This window comes from Bufo bufo, chromosome 7 (genome assembly GCF_905171765.1).
Source record: "Bufo bufo chromosome 7, aBufBuf1.1, whole genome shotgun sequence".
NCBI lineage: Eukaryota > Metazoa > Chordata > Amphibia > Anura > Bufonidae > Bufo > Bufo bufo.
The window spans coordinates 24636084-24657710 of NC_053395.1; the positions used below are offsets into that span (position 1 = coordinate 24636084).

The 21627-nt window shown below is 45.9% G+C and overlaps 1 protein-coding gene across 1 annotated transcript; it reads right to left on the minus strand.

Moving 5' to 3' along the window:
* Positions 1 to 8908: 8908 nt before the first annotated feature.
* Positions 8909 to 21039, minus strand: LOC121007646 (NADPH oxidase organizer 1-like). Its single transcript, XM_040439725.1, has 8 exons — positions 20577 to 21039; positions 20220 to 20300; positions 18697 to 18772; positions 15405 to 15582; positions 13392 to 13594; positions 13195 to 13308; positions 10444 to 10561; positions 8909 to 10288 (listed from the first exon to the last, which is right to left on the minus strand). The coding sequence occupies exons 1-8, from the start codon at positions 20643 to 20645 to the stop codon at positions 9703 to 9705; spliced, it is 1425 nt and encodes a 474-aa protein (XP_040295659.1). The 5' UTR covers positions 20646 to 21039; the 3' UTR covers positions 8909 to 9702.
* Between the last annotated feature and the right edge of the window lie 588 nt (positions 21040 to 21627).

The following is a 21627-nucleotide window of genomic DNA, read 5'->3' on the forward strand; positions in this document are numbered from 1 at the left end:
GGGGGTGTACTGAGGCGAGGGGTGCCATTTTGTGGAAAAAGAAAACTCCCACCCACCCTGCCATATATTTGGAAGTAGTGGAGGGGGTGAGATAAGGGAGTGAACGGCAAAAGGCGTGTTGGTTTGATAACGGGGATATTAATTTTATTGGATATAAGGCAATAAGAGGCGGTTATGGGGGTTGTTTTTTGTGGTGGGGAAAAAGTATGTCATGGCAGTCGAGGCGGTAGGAGGTACTGGAAGCTGGGACTACGGATCGGGATTTGAGGTTGAGAGGGCCCCTTATGGTGGGGGCTGGACTCTCAAGGTGGGGCTTACCTGTTCGGTTTGGCGAGGCGTCCACCACCGGGTGTCTCCGAGCTTGTATACTGCGGCTGGAGGCAAGGTGGATTTGCCGTGTGGTTTGTAAGTGGACAATTTGGGGCTTCCAGGACCTCCTTCGTCTGCGGTTATGTTATATATGTTATGTATTTATATTAATAATAAATGGCTGCTGTGGCCAATTAAATCCATTTGATGAGTGGTTTGGTTATTTTGGGGGGATAATGGTGGGTAGACGGGTATGGGAATGGTGGGGCTAAGTGATGGTGGAGACCCGGAGTATCAACCAATACCTTAATCATGTGGATGACGCTGTTATGTGAAGGATCTGTGGAGGACGCTGTTATGTGGGGGATCTGTGGATGACGCTGTTATGTGGGGGATCTGTGGATGACGCTGTTATGTGAAGGATCAGTGGAGGACGCTGTTATGTGAAGGATCTGTGGAGGACGCTGTTATGTGAAGGATCTGTGGAGGACGCTGTTATGTGAAGGATCTGTGGATGACGATGTTATGTGAAGGATCTGTGGAGGACGCTGTTATGTGAAGGATCTGTGGAGGACGCTGTTATGTGAAGGATCTGTGGAGGACGCTGTTATGTGAAGGATCTGTGGATGACGCTGTTATGTGAAGGATCTGTGGAGGACGCTGTTATGTGAAGGATCTGTGGAGGACGCTGTTATGTGAAGGATCTGTGGAGGACGCTGTTATGTGAAGGATCTGTGGAGGACACTCAGGGCTGGGACAAGGCCATTTGGTGCCCAGGGCGAAGATGGCAAACTGCGCCCCCCCCCCCCCCCCCCCCCCCGTTTTTAAGAAAGAATCAATGTTGTTTCAAAACAAGAATATACTTAAAGCAATAGAACAAAGGACTGTGGGACTTTGAAAGTCACAGACACTATAAAGTTCCCCCCCATCATCATGTGCCAGTATAAAGTCCCCCCCATCATCATGTGCCAGTTTTGTAATAAGCCCCCCCAATGTGCCAGTAACACTATTGTAAAAAAAAAACAAAAAAAAAACACTTATACTTACCTAAGTGTCAGCGATGCGATGCAGCCTCTTCCTGTGTCCCACGCTGTAATGTAAGGCTCAGGCGGCACGATGACGTCATTGCGCCGGCCTCTGATAGGCTGCCGGCCTAGTGCCTGCAGCCAGGGGCGTACATAAAAATCACTGGGCCCCATAGCAGGAATCTAAATTGGGCCCCCATTCCCCTTTTATAGCCCCTCCCTTTGTTCCATGAACTATTCTTGCTGCTGCCTTTTATAATTTATGCCATCAGGGCCGGAATGGGATTACAAAACAGCCCTGGCACACAAAAGAGGTATAATAGATGCAGATGTATATTATATACAGCAGTGTACAGTTATGTGAGGTACGCGGTATAATAGATGCAGTGTGTACAGGTATATAGTATATTCCCTAGTGTTCTGATATGTGAGGTACAGGGTATAATAGATGCAGTGTGTACAGGTATATAGTATATACAGCAGTGTACTGATATGTGAGGTACGGGGTATAATATATGCAGTGTATACAGTATATACAGTAGTGTAATATGTGAGGTACGAGGTATAATAGATGCAGTGTGTACAGGTATATAGTAAATACAGCAGTGTATTGACACCTCGTACCTCACATATCAGTACACTGTTGTATATACTATATATCTGTACACACTGCATCTATTATACCTCGTACCTCACATATATAGTATATACAGAAGTGTACTGATATCTGTACACACAGCATCTATTATACCTCATACCTCACATATCAGTGCACTGCGGTATATACTATATATCTGTACATATTGCATGTATAATACTGTGTAATATATGCAGTGTGTGTGCATGTATGTGTGTGTATATATATATATACAGAGCAGTGTATTGATGTGACACATAGAAGGTATAATACTGTAGATGCAGTGTTTATAGAAATATGTGGTCAGTTATGCATTATAGTCACTGTGAGGTACATGAGGTAGTGGTAACTGTCTGAAGTAGTATACATGAGTGAGCAATGAGTAAAAACAGGGCATGGAGGGGGGGGGGGGGGTAAATGATGAAAAGTGGAGGACCTCCTCTTACCTCTCCATTCCAGTCTGTATGGATCAATACAGAGCTGCTTGTGAACTTTTAATACTTGCTGTTAGGGGTTGAAGGACCTGTGATGATGTCATCACAGGTCCTGGCAGATGTACCTTTGAAACCTAGGAACTACACCATTTTTGGTGCAGTTCCTTTGCTAGATTCTGCAGGACCTGTGATGTTGAAGATGATGTCATCACAGGTCCTGGCAGATGCACTGTTCTAACCTGGGAACTACACTTTACACTGTGCAGTTCCCTTACAGGACCTGTGATGACATCATCAAAGGTCCTTTAGCTTTAGAAAGGTAAACAGGAGTAATTAGGGGGCGGGGCCTCTCCTCCACTTCGGTGCCTGCCTGCAGCCTATCAGAGGAAAGGGAAGGGACACGCCTCTCCCTCCCCTGCACCTCCGCTGGCACAGACAGTTTACAATGGAGATGAGCGCAATGGAAGCGCTCATCTCCCTGTGCCCGGCGGCGGCTGCTCACTTGGGGGGGGGGGGTCATTTTAGTTGGGGGGGCACATGGGGGGGCACAGCATGATGTAGGGGGGGCCGTGGCTGGCACTTCACCTGCGCCCCCCTCCTGTCCGCAAATGGTAGCGCCCAGGGCACCCGCTCCTTCGGCCCCTGCCTTGTACCGGCCCTGAGACACTTATGGGGGACCAGTGGATGACGCTGTTATGGGGTGGATCTGTGGATGGCACTGTTATAGGCAGGGCCAGGGATGTGTGCTATGACACATATATAGCATCTTATGCTGGTCCCCCTCATGGCCCTATGTGTCCCCCTCATGTGTCCTAAACTGCGCACATAACTGGCTTTGTGTGTAAAGTTTTTTACTACTGTCTGAACTCTGAAACAATCTCTCTCCTATTGATAAAATCACCAGCCTCTGTACTCACTTTCACTATGAATGCACTGCAGCGAGCGAGCAGCTGTTCTGCCACTTTTCTATACCCGGACAAAAGTCTATACCCGGAAGTGATGTAGCTGCACCGGAAGCCGCTCGCTGCAGTGCATTCATAGTGACAGTGAGTACAGAGGCTGGACATATTATCAATAGGAGAGAGCTTGTTTCAGAGTTCAGACAGTAGTAAACAAACTTCACACACAAAGCCAGTTATGTGCCCCTTCATATATAATTTTCGGGTCCGCAAAATCGCATTTATCGATTATTCGCTATTCGATTATTCGCGATTCGATTATTGCGCACCAAAGAGCCGCATAGAAGTGTCTAAAGAGCCGCTTGTGGCTCGCGAGCCGCACTTTGCCGACCACTGCCCTAGACTATGAACTGTTAAATATTTATTACTTTACTGTTATTATTATAATAATACAATTTACCCTTTTATGGTCACATTTTACCCATGATCTTTCCAGACCACTCCAGACATGTTTATGTCTTTCTTCTTGCATCACTGTTTGCCTTTGCTGCCCGGGACCACCAGGGATACTAACATTAACCTCTTCACTGCCCTAGACCACCAGGGATAATTACATCAATCCCTTCACTGTCCTAGAATCACCAGAGATACTTATATTAAACCCTTAATTGGCCTATTCCACCAAGGATACTGCCCTAGACCACCTGGGATACTGATGTTAACCCATTTGGCTTCCTAGACCACCAGGGGGTCCTGATTTTTTTATTATTTAATTTAATGTATAAACCGTATGCAGTCAGCTCCCCCTAGTGATGGTTGTAGGAAGACAAATTTTCATCCACAGGTAATACCCGCTGAAAATGGGGGGGGGTCCTATGTCAACCCTTTTAATAGCGTAGTGGTCATGTTATCACATTGCTGCTCCTTTTGAAGTCTATGGGACTGATGGAGATAGCCATCCCCTCCATTCAATGTGGGTATAGTGCATCACAGAATAGTGACTGCAGGGAGGAACATCAGAGACAGCTGGGTATCCAGAAGAGGAGGCAGAATTTTTACGTTTTTTAATTTTGCCATTTTTGCCTTTTTCAATTTCTGTATACACTGGGGGTTACCTGGCCGGTATTTTAGTGGCCCTGCTTATGCTGGTAATTTTTCCTACCAACAATATTAATTGCTGGTATTTTTCTATAAGGCCTGTTACTAATAAGCGATTCCATTGTGGAGCGATCATTAGTACAGCCTTTACCCCCCCAACTTGTGTTAAAAAAAAAAAGCACTCACCTCCTCCACGCTGCGGGGAACACTCGATGGACTGGAGGACAGGACCTGTGAGGTCCTATCCTCAGCTTCCAGTCAGCAGTGAGCATTCACAGAGTAGCGATCAAATGGATGAGGACTGCTGGTATCCAGGGAAACAGGGGAGGGGGTACCACCTTTAACTCACCCTTGGCCCCTTTACCCAACCTTGACCCATAACAAAAGACACCTGCAGCACGCCAGACCTGCAGGGTATAGCGAAGTGAGATCACGGTTATGGGCAATCGAGGGTTGCTCACTGTATTTGGAGAACCCTGGGCAGGCATGCGGCAGTGAAGGAGAGGTAGACACAGTTCCTCTGGGGCACACTCTGTATATAGGGACCAGGCCTGATGGTGGATGAGGTGCCCTGGATGTTACAGGTATTTTTAATGCCTGGGGCAAGGTCCCTGTTGGATTCGTGACGCCAGTGCCTGTAACGGTGGCACACCGATTTATAGGAGGAATAACTGAGTACTCAGTGGATAAACCAAACGTTTCTTTACTTGGTGAACACAGTCCAACTTTGTACATACAGTTACAGGTGATTGTGATGATAATGCAGTCCCTTGAACAATACTTCACAAGCAGGTAGACTTTAGATGGTGGCAGGTAGTAATCATGCAAGATACTTGGAGGACACAACGGTTAATGCTTTGCAGTGCAATGCTGCTCTATCCCCTTCAGCTATTCTAGCTGGCTGGATCCCAAGGCCCGGATGCCTAAATACTGGCTTTAATCCTTGGTATATAAATCCTCTCTCCAGTATTGACCCTTGCTCTTTACTTTATAGATCCTCTGCCCATCAGGTTACTTATCTGACTTGTATTATCCTTGCTTGGTTGGGAAGCTGCAGGTTTCTCCCAGGAGGTCCATTCCTACTACTGGGGTAATCTTCTGAGCTAACTGAGGCTCACTTGATCCGCAGGTAGGCTAGGATCCCTCTACTAGCCCCCTGGTGACAACTAGAAGCCTGGGCTGTCTAGCTGCATGTCAGGAGGAGGCCCTCAGCATATCACTGGCTGGTGCCTTCTAACTTGTCTCTGCAGACTCCTGACTCTGAACTAACTCTCCCTGTCTGGGCCTGGACCTTTATACTAGGGGCTCCCTATCTCCCTCTAGTGTATGGGATGTCTAACTGCACCCAACTAGGCCTGCTATTGCATCATACAGGGGAACATTGCATATAAAAACACATTAGAAAATACATTGAATGCACACTTAATTATAACATTTCTGTCCCTTGTGAGTAGGAGTAACGCGCACACCAATTGACCCTTGTGTAGTGTCCACCTTTGCCCAGTGGGACACTACACACCGACAACTGTATCATTTTATTGCTGGGTGGTGATCGGCCACAGCTTCTTTATTAAAGCGGCAAACCTTAATAAACCATAATATCGGAGCGGTGTGCCAAAGGCTGGACTCCCAGCGGGCAAGTTAAACCGTAATCATCAGAGCGGTCTGCCAACCGCTGGACTCCCAGCGGGCAGTTACGCCATCTGCTACCACCATATCTCTGCTGTACTCAAATGCCGCCAGCTGTGACTTCATAAACTCGACCAGAATTCGCAGCTCTCAAAAGCCGTAATCATCGGAGCGATATCCAAAACCGCTGGACTCCCAGCGAGGGCTCTGAAGAATAGAAAAAAAAAAAACTGAATAACCAAGAATCCACAACTGCTCAGAACCGTGCACCTCGACCCGCCTCCCAAGAATAACCGCAAAGGGAGGGAGGGAGGGCCAATCTGCTTCCACTTGCAAGAGGAAGTGACCAGGACAGAGAGGAGGTATATGTGACCTTCAGGATTTCCTGCACCGCCCCCATCCTGTCTAAGGAGGATCCTCAGTGAATTAACCCTTAATGACCCTAATCTGCAACCTACTTAACCATTACTAAGACGGGGCCAGCTCCCTAAACGCCCCTAAGGGGGAGAGGGGGGGAGGACCATCAGTCCCTAAGAACCCTCCCTATACAGTCGGGCGCTCGCCAGTTACTGGGGGGCACTAATGAGGACATTATTCTTCCTGGGGGCACTAATGGGGGCATTATTCTTCCTGGGGGGCACTTACGGGGGCATTATTCTTACTGGGGGCACTAATGGAAGACATTACTCTTACTAGCGACACTAATGGGGGCATTATTCTTACTGGGGGCATTATTCTTCCTGGGGGGCACTAATGGGGGCATTATTCTTCCTGGGGGGCACTAATGGGGGCATTATTCTTCCTGAGGGGACATTAATAGGGGGATATTTTACTGGGGGCACTAATGGAGGGCATTACTCTTAATGGGGGGCACTAATGGGGGCATTATTCATTTGGGGGTGCACTAATGAGGCCATTACTCTTACTGGGGGGCACTAATGGGGGCATTATTCTTACTGGGGGCATTATTAATTTTGTACTTAAAAACCCTGCCGCACTTTTATGCTCTGCTGTTATCCTGAGCGGCATTTACACTTTCGGCTTTTATTTCATGTCTTATGCTGCATCCGCACGTCTTTACTGTCCAGCACTTCCCTACTCTTGGTTCGTATTCATTCAGATTGGTCTCACATTCAAGCTGCAGTCACCTGTTGGCTGTTACATCTCATTCCGTACCCAGCCGACAGCTGGATCTGTATTACACGCCTGTTATTACATGTTGTGTACTCGGGCTTACAGCCATAGCTGCTACTGTTACTCCGTTTTTATTCTCTGGACACACCACCCTGGTGTTACCACTTTGCTCCACTCACAACCAGAGCTGCGTTCATGCGTCGACTGATATACCATGTTTGCTCTGCTCACTGTGAGAGCTGTGTTTACACGTCCGCTGTCACAACATGTTCATACTAGGCTTGTTTCAGAGCTGCATTTACTTTCACTGTTACATCATGTTTATGCTCCACTCACATTTAGAGCTGCTATTCTACCAATTTCATTCTCGGCCACACCCAGAGGTGCATTCACACTACGCTGTCAAATCGTTTTTGCACTTATAGGCCTACCCACGATCATGGCTTAGGGCACACAACAAGCCATTTAGTCAGGTTAGCTAAGACACGCCTAGCTGGGTTAGGTTGTTCCCGTTGTTTCTCTCCCTAGGGTCCTTCGGATATCTCTTGGCCGTAGCCATGACCACAAAGAGAATATAATCAACATAAGACTGTAGACAACATAAATTAAGGTAACTCCCCTTAATCCACTTGTTTGCGCAGCCGGCATCTCTTCATCTGTGAGGAAAAGGACCTTTGATGACGTCACTGCGCTCATCACATGGTCCATCACATGATCCATCACCATGCTATTATTTTCCCTTATAACCATGTTATAAGGGAAAATAATAATGATCGGGTCCCCATCCCGATTGTCTCCTAGCAACCGTGTGTGAAAATCGCACCGCATCCGCACTTGCGGATGCTTGCGATTTTCACACAGCCCCATTCATTTCTATGGGGCCTGCGTTACATGAAAAAACGGACAAAGAGGAGAATGCTGCGATTTTCACGCAACGCACAAGTGATGCACAGCCCCATAGAAATGAATGGGTCCAGATTCAGTGCGGGTGCAATGCGTTCACTTCGCGGAAATCTCGCCTGTGTGAAAGGGGCCTAACTGGGGGAGATTTATCAAGCCTGTTTTCTAGTGTAGAAAATTTTGTAGTAAATCCCAGTTTGAGATAAAATTTATAACTTAGCTTTTTTTCCAGAACATTTGCCATGTTTCCAAAAAGTGGGCATGGAATGAGGAGACAGGCCATCAACGGGACCTAATCATGTCCAGAAAACTGTTCTGTCACATGGGTGGAATTATGTGCTACACTATTTTTAAGAGGCCCACCCCTCGTAGTAATTGGCACACCTCATGCCAGTGTAGGACAAAATAAAACAGGGGTGCACAGCCCAAATCTCTCCCACAGTACGAGGCAGATTTTTTATACTGTCTAAAAGAATAACTGTCCTTGCTCCCATAGCAACCAATCACTGCACAGTTTTCATTTTGTATTTTGCTGTCGAAAAATTAAAGCTGCGCTGTGATTGGTTGCTATGGGCCCCAAAGACAGCTTTACTTTTTAGAGCATAGCTACCAATCAGAATTCGCCTTTCATTTTTCACAGCTCCTTTGGAAAATAAACGGTGAAATCTGATTGGTTGCCATGGGGAACTAAGCCAGTTTTCCTTTGCACCGGTTTTGCTAAATCTCCCCCATAGGGTCTTTCTAGAATAAATGTAAGGCTCGTATCAAGATAAAAAAAGGGTCATTCTTCGTGATTTGCTTACATCAGATCTTGCAGAATTCATGTGGAGATATCAATTTGGCAAAAATGCATTTATTTAACAAAATTTCTTAAAATCCAAAACAAGCAAAAACCTAATGTACATAAATCAATAGTTAATTGGGTCAGTAAGAATAATCAATTATTAATTAACTGGGTCAGTTAAAATATTAGCAGGTGACATATACAGTGCTTTGTGTAAAGTGAAGTTTACTGCCCAGGGAGACATAATCTTCACTTGATCCTAAATTTCTATACGGTGAGCTCCCCCTAGTGGTGGTTAGAGGCAGAAAGAAATGTCATAATTTACCTCAGAGGCTGATTTTGAATGCTATGTGGGGAATGTGTAATTTTAAGTCAGTTTTGCTTTGAGTTTGTGTTGGCATTATTTGCTTCAAATCTGTATCCATGAATTTTGGGGGCAGCAATATGATTTTAAGTAAATTTGATTAAATGGTGAAGTTTCCTTGCAAGGTGACGTACCTGGCAGGTAATGTGGTAAGAGTCAGAATTCTAATACATAGGAGCACAACCAGTGGTTATTCGGCTATTATGAAACTACGACTCCCAGCAAGGCCTGACAGCCTCAGGTTGCCTGGGCATGCTGGGTATTGTAATGTCACTACATAAATGTTCATACCATTTATGGTTAGGGTATTTGTAGGAAGACCTCTAGAACGTATAATGATGATTTTCTTGCAGACTCAAAAATTCAACTTGTGTGTCAGGTGTGTACATGGTGAAGATGAAGTCTCATTCAAAAAATGTAAAAGAGCCCCCCCCCCCCCCCCCCCCATAGTTCTGGTTTGGTGTAGTCATTTCCGTGGGTTCATAGACTTTATCGTAGAGCTGCTTTCTTGGTTATGGTGGTGCATCTAGACTGGATCTCCTGCATCGTAGGCCTTTGTGGCACTGGTGGGGGTGTGGGGTCAGCATGGTCTGAAGAAACTGATATCTTTGGTGACAGATGTTCCTCAAATCCAGAATCTGACCTTTCTACTTCTTCCACATGGTCACCCCTCTCCATATTATCCTTCCAGTTATGGAGGTAGGCTTTCATCTGGACTGACCTTGGCTTTCTAGTCATGGAAGAAGATGTGAGTTCCTCTGCGTCTTGTATCGCCCCATCTACATACGCACTTCTTTGTCTGCTTGACTTGACAAATGTCTCGTCAGATGTCTCTGATACGTCTTCGAGATCATTCAGTGATACTGATTTCATTCTCTCTAGTTTGCTCTTATTGCCCCTGACCTCCTTAATCCTATGTTGGGGGCTAGGGCTGGTATCTTGATTGCTTGAGACCTTGGATAGATCTGGAGTGGAGCCAGACAATGTGTAGTTTTGGTTGACCTGCAGTTTGTGGTGTGGGTTGTTATATGGCTTGAGGAACATGGAAGGGACATACCCAAATCTTCCATTATAACTAGAAGAGGAAGAAATCAAGAGGACAGAAGATTATTATGAACTTAATAGGGTTGTGCCAAGTTATTAACTAATTCCATGTCCACAGGAAAGGGGATAGACTCCCCCTTTAAATGAATCAGTATTGGCAGAAAGATAAAAAAATAAAAATCTTACCAGATAAGCCACCATCCTGTTTCGGATTTCTCTATCACTTCTACCACAACACCAACTGTAAGAGAGATTTCATCTGTTTGCTGAGCCTCGTAGGCCTTCTGTGCATAGTAATACATTCCTGGAGGAAGGAAATGTTATAAGTTGTATGAGGCATTTAGACCACCAGAATTGAAGACACTACCTGCTTCACTGCTCTAGACCACCACGGATAAAGGCAAAAATAACTTCATTGCCCATCAAGGTTGTTGACACTAACCGCTTCACTGCCCAAGACCACACGGGATGCAGATAGTAGCCTCATCCATGTATTAGACTATCAGGAATGCAGACAATAACCCCTTCACTGCTCTAGACCACCAGGAATACAAATAATAACCTCTTTACTGCCCTAGACCACAAGGGATGCAGGTAACCACTTCACTGCTCCAGACCACCAGGAAAATCAACAATAACCCCTTTATTGCCCTAGACCACCAAGGATGCTGACACTAACTGCTTCACTGCCCTAGACGATAATAAATGCAGATCTTAACCACTTCAGTGCATTAGACCACCGGGAATGCAGACAGTAAAACTGTCACTGCTATGGACCACCAGAAATACAAATAATAAACCCTTCACTGCTTTAGAAAAACAGAAATTCTGGCAGAAACCACTTCACTGCCCTAGACCTCATGGGAGGCAGACATTAATTCCTTCATTGACCTAGACCACCAAGGATGCAGACAATAACCCCATTTACTGTTCTAGACCTTTAGGCATACTTGCATTAAGTTCAAAATTGTCCTAGGCCACCGGGCTTGCAAAAAACACCACCAGGAATGTAGACAATAACTTTCACTGTTCAAGAGCAGGATCGTGTATAGTACTCTTTACCTTGATGCTATGTGGCCCTGTGTATCTGGCTGCTGTATGGTTAATTACAAGGGTTCTGTATATTACTATTCTTTCATGCAGTTCTGTATCACCTTAGGTAACACCGTCCAGGCCCCTGACTGCACCATTTACTAGCTAAACCGGTCTCATCTTCTCACATCTATGATTTTACAGAAGGTGGCTTAAAGGGAATCTGTCACTAGCAATTTACCCCAAAATTTTTTTCATGAATCCATGTTTAACAGAGTACCTTTTTTCCATCTGTCTGATTCTTTTGATTGTCAGTCTTGTCATTTCTTCAAAAAATCGATTCTTGTGATATGTAAATGACGCTGTAAGGAGCCCAGAGGGGCGTTCTTCTTTCTCCACGGTGCCCAGGAACGCCCCTCTGAAGTGCCGTGCCCGCCGAAATTTCAAATCTAATAACGCCTCCAAGTTCATCTAAATCCCCTCCCAGAGGAGCGGCTAAGTGCTCAACACCCCCCCTCCTCAGCGCCGCGCTCTGCGGCAAACACCCCGATCCTCCTCTCGCCGGCATCCCAAATCCCGCGCAGGCGCAGTGCCGTCACTCATCTCATCATAGCGCAGGCAATCGCCGGCACTGCGCCTGCGCGGGATTTGGGATGCCGGCGAGAGGAGGATCGGGGTGTTTGCCGCAGAGCACGGCGCTGAGGAGGGGGGGTGTTGAGCACTTAGCCGCGCCTCTGGGAGGGGATTTAGATGAACTTGGAGGCGTTATTAGATTTGAAATTTCGGCGGGCACGGCACTTCAGAGGGGCGTTCCTGGGCACCGTGGAGAAAGAAGAACGCCCCTCTGGGCTCCTTACAGCGTCATTTACATATCACAAGAATCGATTTTTTGAAGAAATGACAAGACTGACAATCAAAAGAATCAAACAGATGGAAAAAAGGTACTCTGTTAAACATGGATTCATGAAAAAAAAAATTGGGGTAAATTGCTAGTGACAGATTCCCTTTAAAGGGCTTCTGTCCCCCCCAAAACCCTTTTTTTTGGGGGGGGGCTTGTTAAAATCCTTTTATAACGACTATTCCCTATATAGGGCTCTTACCTTTGGCTGTGGCTTCTTTTCCTTAAAAAACAAACTTTTAAAATATGCAAATCACTTCACTACCAGCAAGTAGGGCATCTACTTGCTGGTAGCCGCCGCAAAAAAACGCCCCCTCGTCCTGTTGATTGACAGGGCCAGCGAGCGCTCTCCTCCTCTGGCTAGCCCTGTCATCATTTCAAATCCTGCGCCTGTCTTCATTCGGCGCAGGCGCTCTTAGAGAAGGAGGCTCGCCTCCTCAGCACCCCCCTCGGTGCGCCTGCGCCGATGACGTCACCGAAAGAGAAGAAGTCATCGGCGCAGGCGCACTGAGGGGGTGCTGAGGAGGCGAGCCTCCTTCTCTCTGAGCGCCTGCGCCGAATGAAGACAGGCGCAGGATTTGAAATGATGACAGGGCCAGCCAGAGGAGGAGAGCGCTCGCTGGCCCTGTCAATCAACAGGACGAGGGGGCGTTTTTTGCGGCGGCTACCAGCAAGTAGACGCCCTACTTGCTGGTAGTGAAGTGATTTGCATATTTTAAAAGTTTGTTTTTTAAGGAAAAGAAGCCACAGCCAAAAGGTAAGAGCCCTATATAGGGAATAGTCGTTATAAAGGGATTTTAACAAGCTTAAAAAAAAAAAAAAGGGTTTTGGGAGTGAAAGAAGCCCTTTAAGTGGATTTATATTTTGATGCATCCATTCTGTAATTCACCAGGAACTTTCTTTATGCTATGCCATTCACTGGTCATCAGGTAATTGTAGCATCATTTCACTGCCCCAGTTCTAGACATAAAGACAGGACAATGAGGTTATATTGTGTCTTTTCCAACCTTTATTAAGTGATTTCTTCTTTGGATTATTATCATTAAAGGACTCTGACTTTCTTAGGTAAGGAGCCGGAAACCAGGCCAAGCATTTCTCCTCATTCTCCACCAACCACCAGCCTGGAAGAAAGCAACAGATGCCTCAATTTTAGATTTCCTGTGTTTTGGCTTATTTCTTATTATTAGTGAAGCGTAGAACCTACCAGTAGGATCTTTGAATAGGACATCAATGCAATGATTCTTTTGGACCTTGAATGACCTGTTCTTCGTGTCTTTGGTCTCAAAGGCATCGATGCAGATGTAGATTTCAGATATGATGGGCTGTGTGGTGGGGGGCTGTGGTGAACTGGGTGCAGAAGGTACCTCTTTTTGCTTTTGCTCATTGTCTGATGGCATTATCACAATACTGCAAAAAAAGAGATAGTCATGATATGGCTTCAGGTACTTCTCATGCAAAGGGAAGAGCAATTGAGGATGAGCCTATATCTCCATGACTGATGGTGTTGGTGATATACAGTCAGGTCCATAAATATTGGGACATCGACACAATTCTAAGATTTTTGGCTCTATACACCACCACAATGGATTTGAAATGAAACGAACAAGATGTGCTTTACCTGCAGACTGTCAGCTTTAATTTGAGGGAATTTACATCCAAATCAGGTGAACGGTGCAGGAATTACAACAGTTTGCATATGTGCCTCCCACTTGTTAAGGAACCAAATGTAATGGGACAGAATAATAATCATAAATCAAACTTTCACTTTTTAATACTTGGTTGCAAATCCTTTGCAGTCAATTACAGCCTGAAGTCTGGAACGCATAGACATCACCAGACGCTGGATTTCATCCCTGGTGATGCTCTGCCAGGCCTCTACTGCAACTGTCTTCAGTTCCTGCTTGTTCTTGGGGCATTTTCCCTTCAGTTTTGTCTTCAGCAAGTGAAATGCTCAATCGGATTCAGGTCCGGTGATTGACTTAGCCATTGCAGAACATTCCACTTCTTTCCCTTAAAAAACTCTTTGGTTGCTTTTGCAGTATGCTTTGGGTCATTGTCCATCTGCACTGTGAAGCGCCGTCCAATGAGTTCTGAAGCATTTAGCTGAATATGAGCAGATAATATTGCCCGAAACACTTCAGAATTCATCCTGCTGCTTTTGTCAGCAGTCACATCATCAATAAATACAAGAGAACCAGTTCCATTGGCAGCCATACATGCCCACGCCATTACACTACCACCACCATGCTTCACTGATGAGGTGGTATGCTTAGGATCATGAGCAGTTCCTTTCCTTCTCCATACTCTTCTCTTCCCATCACTCTGGTACAAGTTGATCTTGGTCTCATCTGTCCATAGGATGTTGTTCCAGAACTGTGAAGGCTTTTTTAGATGTCGTTTGGCAAACTCTAATCTGGCCTTCCTGTTTTTGAGGCTCACCAATGGTTAACATCTTGTGGTGAACCCTCTGTATTCACTCTGGTGAAGTCTTCTCTTGATTGTTGACTTTGACACACATACACCTACCTCCTGGAGAGTGTTCTTGATCTGGCCAACTGTTGTGAAGGGTGTTTTCTTCACCAGGGAAAGAATTCTTCGGTCATCCACCACAGTTGTTTTCCGTGGTCTTCCGGGTCTTTTGGTGTTGCTGAGCTCACCGGTGCGTTCCTTCTTTTTAAGAATGTTCCAAACAGTTGTTTTGGCCACGTCTAATGTTTTTGCTATCTCTCTGATAGGTTTGTTGTGTTTTTTCAGCCTAATGATGGCTTGCTTCACTGATAGTGACAGCTTTTTGGATCACATCTTGAGAGTTGACAGCAACAGATTCCAAATGCAAATAGCAGACGTGAAATGACCTCTGTACCTTTTATCTGCTCATTGTAATTGGGATAATGAGGGAATAACACACACCTGGCCATGGAACAGCTGAGAAGCCAATTGTCCCATTACTTTTGGTTTCTTAACAAGTGGGAGGCACATATGCAAACTGTTGTAATTCCTGCACCGTTCACCTGATTTATATGTAAATACCCTCAAATTAAAGCTGACAGTCTACAGTTAAAGCACATCTTGTTTGTTTCATTTTAAATCCATTGTGGTGTTGTATAGAGCCAAAAATGTTAGAATTGTGTCGATGTCCCAATATTTATGGACCTGACTGTATAGGCCCATACATGATCTCTAAGATTTTCTTGATCTGACCCCCTTCTATACAGACCTGTTTTCAGGGAAGGACGGAGTAAGGTCCTGCTTGTTAGGAGAGAAAAACTGGACAACCTCTTCACACTGGGAGATCTTGGCGTCAGCTTGAAGAAGTTCCTTGGAATAAATTTCTAATAGATGGAGCCGCTCCAAGTGGCGATTGGAAAATTTTCTGCGGAACAACAATGGGGCATCTGTAAAAGCAAGAAGAAAATTGATTAACCATCAGTTCCATACATCAGGCAGCAGATGGGCAAAGGTAAGAGTCTGGGAAACTAGGACAAGGGCCAAAATGTGATGACTAGATGACTGGGGCAGGACCTCTCCAAAATGGCAGATTTTTTGGAATGCTCTTGGTATATAGGGGTTAGTACCTCTCAAAAGTGGTCCAAGTAAGGACAACAATGTTATGGGAGCACAAGGCTCATTGATGAATGTGGGGGGAGAGGATGAAGGATAGCCCATCTGGTGGGATCCCACAGAATAACTATTATATAGCAAATTGTAAAAAAAAAAAATTGCTGGTGATCGAAAGATGTCAGGAAATAGCAGATTGCTGTGTATGGGGCTGCGTCCATGACTGTGTAACACCCCAGAGTGCCGTTACCACCTTTGCGCCTTGCTACTGTCTCCTATGGTTAACCTAATGTCATCATATGTATTAATTTCCAGGTCTTGCATAATGTGCATATCTATTCCCATGCAACTGTTTGTGTTCACGTGTAATATACCTGGTTCACCAGCAGGTGGCAGCATAAATGGCAGAGCTACAGGTACCCAGAGTGGAACCTTCCTTTCCATTCTACCCCCCCCCCCCCCTCTGTGGTGTGGTGGGTGTTTCCCCACTTGCTGCAGGGAGGGAGGAGTCCTAGTTAGAGTTGAGTCTAGAGTAGTCTAGAGTTGAGTCTAGAGTAGAGCAGGGGGTACTCTAGACTCAACTCTAACTAGGACTCCTCCCGTCCCTGTTGGACGAGCCCTGTCTGGACCAGCTTGAGCACCTTCAGCTCAGCTGGATATGGAGGCCAAAGCAAAGAGCCTCAGAAGCCAGGAGGAGAAAGTTTTGCCTGGATAAAGCTGGAGACAGACCAGACCACAGAAAGTGAAGTATGGCATAAAGAAGAAGCTGAGTTCCATAGCTAGCCTGTTAGCACAGCAGAGCCAGAGAGCAACAGACGTAGAAGAGAGGAGTTTGCCTGCCACAGTTAATGCCAAAGCCTGCTGGAAACTAAGATAAAGCCTGTAAATCGTTTGGAGAAAAGTTTATTCAAGTAAAGTTGTTGTCAACTTCATCACAAGGTCTGGACTCAATTTATTCTTCATCCCCTACTGCTGCTACTACTACCCCCTTTTTCTGCGCTTCGAAAAGCCACGCCTGGGGTTCCAGCATATCCAGGTAGGAGCACCGTGACACATGGAACACCATTAAGGGACATTTAGGCCAGCATACCCCACTCTGGCATTCCTACACCTGGGTATCATCAACTACCACATCACTAAAAGGGGCCCTGTGCCCTCGTTGCTTCACTGCAACTGGCGTTATGACAAATATGTACTTTAAGAAACCCCAAGTTGTGCGCCCGACGATGCTGCTACTGCTCATGATGAGCCCTGTCCACCACTGGGGAAAGCGTGTACAGTGGCCTTTGAGCACCAGAACGGGACCATGGAGTAAGGGAAGAAGGCGGCATGGTCTGATAAATCACTTGGATAGCTGGGTGAATGTGGGAAGAGATGACACCAGGTGCACTATGGGAAGAAGACATGCCGTCGGAGGCAGTGTGATGCTCTGGGCAATGTTCTTATGGGAAAGCTTGGGTACTGTCATTATGTGGATGTGACACCTACCTAAAGTACGTCCGATCATGGCACCCTCATCATATTCACCAACCTTTGGTTTTTAGGTTACTTATTAGTTGTGGAATGAATGGAAAGAACTTGGTTCATAAACTGAAATAATTGGCCTGTAAAATCCAGGATCCATGGTTGTATTGCATTTCATTATCACTTTGGATCTCAGTAAATTCCCCACATTAAACAGTCACTATTAAAAACTGGACATTTCCTGTTCCTTGTAAAATTCATAAATTGTGAAAGTCCAATATTTACATGGGCACAGACAAAAGTTCACGCTCCCATGAGTCCAATGTAGAATCAGAAGAAAGATAAACACCCCATGGTGCCACCGGCCAATTAAACCTGTAGAGCAACAAATTCCTTAAAGGGGACTGCTTACCGGCCAAATCGTACGGTAACCGTTCACTGTGCACAGGCATCAATGGAGGATCCTGGGCCCCTATGCAACAGGGCCTCCAGCTACCATGTGCCATATATAATACTAGTGTCTTCTTAAGTGGCAGAGGGGCCTTTGGGTCCCCACAGGCACCAGGGCCTAATTGAAACTGCTACTTCTGCATTCTCTTCCGTGCTAGGATATGCCACCAATCTCAGATAGGATGCAGGACTGTGCATATATACGTCCAACCTCCATTCATTTCTATGGAAGTGCCAAAAATATCAAGAGGTGGCTTGGCTATTTACGGCATTTCCATAGAAATGAATGGAGGGCGATCGCGCATGTGTAGTGCACACTCCCGAACGTTGGGAGCTCCAGAGGTGGAACTTAAACCTATCTGACATAAGTGGCATATTCTAGCGATATATGGTACCAATGGTTAAGGTGAGACAACCCCTTTGAGGAGAACCAGTACCTCCCCCTAGCTGCTGGAGGACCTGACATAATGTATTATATGGTCACCCATCTATTACATGCTGTCTAATACCGTCTATAGTACTAATAAATGACTTGGGCATTGGACGTTCATCAGACAAACGTGCAAAGATCAGCTAATTACGGGGAGGGGATGGGGGAGACCTTACCTATAGGGGATTCTTTCACGCAGATCCTGGTACTTGAGGGCCTTGTATGCCAAGACACCTATCAAAATGGAGGGCATACCACATGCATGAAGAGAATGCAGGTGCATGGCATTGTATGCCAGTAGTATAAATGGCACATGGTGTGGGATGGGACCCGTTTTCAAATTTTGCATTGGGACACAATTAGAGAAACATGGCTGCCAAAAACAGCTGGCTTCACTGGCTTCCACTGGCTTCAATGGAGTTGAACTGCAATGCCACACACAACTTGTGGGCAGATGTGGCGTTTTTTTTTCGGAAGAAAGCAGCCATGTTTCAATTCATCAGCAAATGATAGACTGACTATACTGTGCCTGTGATCGGTGGGGGTCAGTTTTACAAATCACCCCTCTTGTCCCTGATATCATCTGTGTCTAGTAAATGCCACTTACCCTTCAGTATGGGAAGGGTTCTCTCCGCTTTATTGACTACGCCCGCCTCCAGTGGAAACTTCTTTGTAAGCAATTTCTAGGTGGTCAAAGTGGAGAATGAGGGTTATACTTACTATAATTACTGCAGGCTACAATAGACAACGTCTGAGATAAGATCACATTTGGTCGGACACAATGATGTGTTGTAACAGGAAGGACAAAAGACTAATATACTAAGACCCAGTGATTGATCTCCAGGTCTACAGATCAATGCTTTGCGCAGTATGATTCACCTGCTAATCCGCATCACATGTGGACGCTTTCCCATGGCATTTCTGGGGCTGCCTTTATGGGGGCACTGTGGCTGTTATTATAAGGACTCTGGAGGGCCATTATAGGGGCACTGTGGCTGTTATTATGGGGGCACTGTGGCTGTTATTATGAGGACTCTGGAGGGCCATTATGGGGGCACTGTGGCTGTTATTATGGGGACCCTGGAGGGCCATTATGGGGGCACTGTGGCTGTTATTATGGGGACTCTGGAGGGCCATTATGGGGGCACTGTGGCTGTTATGAGGACTCTGGTATTGTTGTTATGTAAAAACTGCTATTACAGGACCACCGTCAATGTTATTATGGGGATTCTGTGGCTAGTATTATGGGGGACCTGTGGTTCCTATTATCAAGGTACTTTAGTGGTAATTATGAGGACCAGTATCATGGAGCATTTGAAGCGCTTATGATGAGGCATTTGTTCCTGGTATTATAAAAGAAGTGTGTCGGTTTTGTGGGAACTCTGTGGCTGTTATTATAGTGGCTTTGGGGCTCCTATTATGGGGGCTCTAGGGCTGTTATTGTGGGGGTTCTATAGCTATTATAGAGACTCTGTGGCTGTTATTATGGAGACTGAGGCTATTAATATTAGAGCTCCAAGGCTGGCATTATAGAGGCTCTGGGGCTGTTATTATGGGGGCTCTGGGGCTGTTATTATGGGGGTTTTATAGCTATTATAGGGACACTGGGGCTGTTATTATGGGGGCTCTGGGGCTGTTATTATGGGGGCTCTAGGGCTGTTATTATGGGGGCTCTGGGGCTGTTATTATGGGGGCTCTGGGGCTGTTATTATGGGGGCTCTGGGGCTGTTATTATGGGGGCTCTGGGGCTGTTATTATGGGGGCTCTGGGGCTGTTATTATGGGGGCTCTGGTACTGTTATTATGGGTGCTCTGGGCTGTTATTATGGGGGCTCTGGGGCTGCTATTATGGGGCTCTGGGGCTGCTATTATGGGGGCTCTGGGGCTGTTATTATGGGGGCTCTGGGGCTGTTATTGTGGGTGCTATGGGGGCTGTTATTATGGGGGCTCTGGGGCTTTTATAATAGGGTCTCAGCTGTTATAATGGGGGACGTCATCGTTGTTATTAGGGGGTTTCTTGCGGATATTATGCCATTCTCTTGCACTGTTCCTCTGACCACTCGCTTACATTGCTGTACACTGCTCCATACCTTAAATTGTGAATAAAATAATTAAAACCCCAGAGACTTACTGAGAGATCCTTGAAGCTGTCGTACGTCCTGTATATCAGGATATTATTACAGTCCGACCAGAGAACGGAGAACATGTAGAGCTGCAAGAAATGACATAAGTGATAAACATCAATGGGACATTTTACCCAAGATTACCATCTCTGCTACGGAGGACCCGATCTGTGTAATACCTTGTTTATCCCGTGGAGGGACTGCAGGGAAATTGAACCCCTGCTGCCAGGTTCCTCCACAGATTGCAGATGATCAGTGGGACACCCTTATTATTGGGTACTCCTATTAACAAAGCCATGGAGGGTAAGCCCTCAGAGTGAAGGGGAACTTGTAGGGAGACGGAAGAAGCGACAGTGAAAGCTTACCTTCTGCTTGTCATGCTGCACCAGTCCTACAGTCTTGGAGTCTACTGGGTATCGACTCATGCTTCCCATCTATCGTCACAGACACTGAGCTTCTTGCCTCTGCAACCCTGGAATTCATATAGAGCAGAGGAGGGAGGAGGGGGACCGGGCTTTGCACAAAACAGACCCAAATTGCACAGTCCCTTTTTGTCTTTTGTCCTTAACTCACCTCCCACCATTAGGTTAGAGGTAGCATGCATAAAAGAGGTCATTAATCAAAGCGCCAATGCAAATACTTCACCAATATCAAACACATGGTAAAAAATTTACTACACCTGTGTCATAGCAGGAGTACAACACCCTTCTCCCTTAAAGAGCCATACCTCCCCTAAATATCGCCACCCTAGGATGTAAAAGTTGGTGTCTAGGGGTCTTCTGTGCTGCCCTGTAAAGGGAATGGTGGAGGAGGGAGAGTGTGGAGCGGCTGTCATAGGACGGGAATGGCACAATAGCGCCACCTTCAGGAGCTGGTAGTGATTAATACCTGTGGAGGGTTGGCCTTATGGGTGTGCAATTTGCATTAGCCACTACTGATGAAGGGGACGTCACCAATCTTAATCGTGTAGCCAGTGTCAGACTGGGGTACTTAGGGCCCACCAGTGTAACCAGTGCAACAGGCGGCACGGTGGCTCAGTGGTTAGCACTGGTGCCTTGCAGCGCTGGGGTCCTAGGTTCTAATCCGACCAAGGACAACATCTGCATGGAGTTTGTATGTTTTCCCCCGTGTTTGCGTGAGTTTCCTCCCACACTCCAAAGACATACTGATGGGGACAGTTGGATGCTAATGTCTGTAAAGCGCTGCGGAATATAGCCGCGCTATATAAGTGCATAAAATAAATACATAATAAATAACTGATTCTGGGGGCCCACATGCTGCACACACACCACTGATACATAGATCATATATAGCACATAGCAATCACACATAGGAAACACGCAATGCACACACCAAGACATTTATGCCTAACCCTATTAAGTGTAGCACACTTAAAGTGGTTAAAGGGTTTGTCTC